The sequence below is a fragment of the Sinocyclocheilus rhinocerous genome, unplaced genomic scaffold (assembly GCF_001515625.1).
Source record: "Sinocyclocheilus rhinocerous isolate Xijiao unplaced genomic scaffold, SAMN03320098_v1.1 scaffold1615, whole genome shotgun sequence".
NCBI classification, from domain to species: domain Eukaryota; kingdom Metazoa; phylum Chordata; class Actinopteri; order Cypriniformes; family Cyprinidae; genus Sinocyclocheilus; species Sinocyclocheilus rhinocerous.
The window spans coordinates 235,506-239,193 of NW_015645292.1; the positions used below are offsets into that span (position 1 = coordinate 235,506).

At 30.7% G+C, this 3,688-nt stretch overlaps 1 protein-coding gene across 1 annotated transcript in view; it reads left to right on the forward strand.

Moving 5' to 3' along the window:
* LOC107705865 (disks large-associated protein 4-like) overlaps positions 1–3,688 on the forward strand; it is a 120,944-nt gene that overhangs the window by 116,317 nt on the left and 939 nt on the right. The window contains exons 11-12 of the mRNA XM_016509371.1: positions 1,135–1,226; positions 2,621–2,776. Coding sequence (XP_016364857.1) covers positions 1,135–1,226; positions 2,621–2,776 — 248 coding nt within the window. The remainder of the gene's footprint in view (positions 1–1,134; positions 1,227–2,620; positions 2,777–3,688) is intronic.

A 3,688-nucleotide genomic window follows, 5' to 3' on the forward strand; every position in this document is an offset into this window, starting at 1 on the left:
TATATATATATATATATATATATATATATATATAACTAAAATTAAAATGAAAACTAAGTATTATAGTACATATACTATTTTAATATACTAAATATTAGATGAAGATCTTTAAAAAGTTTCTTTAAAAAACAAAATAAAATAAATTGAAGTTAAAGAACTATAATTACTAACTTAAATAAAAATAATCAAGCTAAATACAAGTGTTTAAAAAATTTTTTTAAAAATGACAAAAGCACATAAAAATGAATAAAACAAACTAAAATTAAAATGAAAATTTAATGTATTAATATACTAAAAATTAGATTAAAAACTTAAAAGATGTTAACAAAAAACGAAAATTTGGAAGTGTTACTTAAATATAAGTTTAAGTTGAAGTACTATAATTTCTAAAATTGAAATAAAAATTAATTTAAATAGAAGTATTTAAAATTAAAATGACTAAAAAATGACTATAGAAAATATAGAAATAAGGGCTAATTCAAAATATTAACAAATACGGTAACACTTTACTTGAAGGGGTGTGCATAAGACTGACATGACACCTTCATAATCATGACATGACACCTGTCATGAATATGAAGGTTTTTATGCATGTTTATGACAACTGTCATTAAGTGTCATTCGCTCAGTTATGCAATTTTTAATGCAAAGATGACATTGTCTGAGATGTCTGTTATGGGCTATGGTTATCTCAAACAATGTTATCTTTGCATTAAAAATAGCATAACTGAGCGAATGACACTTAATGACAGTTGTCATAAACATGCATAAAAACCTTCATATTCATGACAGGTGTCATGTCTGTCTTATGCACACCCCTTCAAGCAAAGTGTAACCACAAAGACTATAATCGTATATATAAATATGACTGAAACAACACTGCTGTGGGTGATTTTAAGTGTTTTTGTGAGTTCATTAGTTAGACCTTTTAAAGTGGCACACAGACTTTGATTTCTCTTAATGAATGTAACAAAGTGCCTCATTAATTAGGTTAATTACATGTGTTCTTCACAGTCTCGGCTTGTCTGTTATATACGCCTGGTTTAGTTCAGTAGTTTTCCTCAGGTCTTTCTGCCAGTGCTTATAGATCTCTGCTGTCTCTCTCTCTCTCTCTCTCTGTCTCTCTGTCTGTAGTTTTGGGGAAGGTCCGTAGCGCGGTGGGCTGTGCTCAGCTCCTCATGTCCCAGAAGTTCCAGCAGTTCAGAGGCCTGTGTGAACACAACCTGGTAGGTCAATCACAGCAGTTCAAGCACGAATGACAGAAGAAAGATGGCACCTTTCATTCGGCACAAATCCAGCAGTGTTGTTTTTTTACTTAGTGAAACATAACAGGGTTTCTGCAGGTCTTAAAACGCCTTATTTTGCCCTTCCACAAATTAAGGCCTTAAAAGGTCTTAAATCGGAGCAGAAAGTCTTAAATTCAAATCACTGCATTAAATGTTGCACATGAATATCTTTATCAGTATTTTTGTTATGTTTTCCAGTACAAATATCTAAACGCCTTAAATCAAGCATTTACTTGAGATGCCTTGTTGTCTTGTTTTTTGGGAAATTGATGAGAACAGATATCTGTCCATGGGGTATTAAAACTGTTTTCCTTTTGAATTAAGTTGATTTAAGTCTTGAGTTGAGTTAATCCTAAATTCACTTCATTTTGATACATTTCTCAGAAAACAAGACTTCATATTTTGTCATTTTTACATCTAAATATAATTTTTTGACATTTGCGCTGGAAAACACAAATACTGAGGAAGAACATCACGTGTGTACAGTGAGATCAGAAGGTACAGTAAAATTTATTTCCATATTCTTTTTAAGCTATTTTTTTTTTTTGTAAAATGAATTAAAAAGGAAATAGAGATTGATTGGAAGTTGTATTTTTAAACTTTGAAGTGCTGTTCATACAACTCATTGTGTTCTCCTTAGACATTCACATTTAGAGACCATATTAACACATTGTGTTCCCTTTAATTTATTCCTTAAATTTAGTTTAATTGGTTTTAAAAGGGTCTGTAAATTTAATTGCAAAGTCTTAAATTTACCTCCATAAAACTGGCAGAATCCCTGATTCAGTGTGTCTTACCAGAATGATTTATTTTCAGTGTTTCATTTACTGAGACAGAAGTGTACAGCATACTGAGCAGAATAAATGGGTGTATATTATTCATAAAACTACTCTTATCTTCAATTCAGTGCAACAATTTATGCAAGAATGATTTTATGCAAAATATACACAAATTCAGGGATAGTTCATCCAAAAAGGAAAATGCTGTCATGAATTTTGAGCATAAAAGAAGATATTTTGAAGAATGTTGGAAACCAAACTGGTAGCCTCTGACATCTATAGTATGGGATAAAAAATACACTTGACGTCAATGGCTACCATCAGCTTTTTGGTTACCAACATTCTTCAAAATATTTTGAATGAGGCTCTTTGAAAGGTCTGTATTTCGGTCGGTTTTTGTTATAGCATGTATTCTGACTAAAGTTCAGCATTAGTGATCAAATCCGCTAAAATGGCAAGAGCAGCACATTTACGAGCTACAGAGATGTGTCGCCCTCTTGTGGACAGCTGATGAAATACTTGTGTGAAATGCTGTTTATTTTTCTGTCTGTTCAGAATGTGAACGCAAACCCGAGACCCACGGCTCAAGATCTGGCCGGGTTTTGGGATCTTCTTCAGCTCTCAATAGAAGACATCAGCCTCAAGTTTGACGAGCTTTATCATCTCAAATCAAACGACTGGAAGCTGGAAGGAGACTCGCCGGAGAAGCAGGTACAAACACAGCTAATGAAACATCAGCAGGAATAGAAATAAATGCCATTGATGCCATGCGGATGTTAAATTGTCATTTGCAAATGTAGATATTCACATTCAGAACAGTGTTATTTTAGTATTATTTATAGTATATATAGTATACTTTTATTATTATTAATTTTTATGTGCTTTTGTCATTTTTATTTATTTAATTTATTATATGTATTTCTATTTAGCTTTAGTTTACACTATTAGTCAAAAGTTGGGAATAATAAGATGTTTTTATGTTTTTGATTGAATGATTTAATGTTTTTGTCTCTTCTGCTCACCAAAGCTGCATTTATTTGACTAAAAATACAGTAAAAACAGTAATATTGTGAAATATTATTACAATTTAAAAGAATGGTTTTCTCTTGTAATATATGTTAAAATGTTATTTATTTCTGTGATCAAACTGTATTTTCAGCATCATTACTCCAGTCTTCAGTGTCACATGATCTTCAGAAATCATTCTAATATACTGATTTACTGCCTTATTATTGTCGGGGGGGGGTTTCAGTTAGTTGCCAAGTTTGTTGAAGTTTTGCATCTAATATATATATATATTTTTTATTTTTTTATTTTATTTCAGCTTTATTTCAGTTACCTAAAATTATTGTGAATAGTTTCAGTGAGCAATAACAATGCTGACTCCAAAACATAAATGCATTAAGGGCTGCACAATTAATCAAATTTCTAATCGTGATTACAGTTACAAAAAAAAGAATAATAATACTTGCATTATTCTGCGTCGTGAAGATGTGTGTGTGTGTAATCTTAAGGGTTTTCCCCATTGTTTTAATTTTAGTTTTAGGATAACATTATAATACCATGCATATTTTTACTTTTTTTTTTTTTTTTTTTTTAAAAAACTCCAATGTATAATTGACA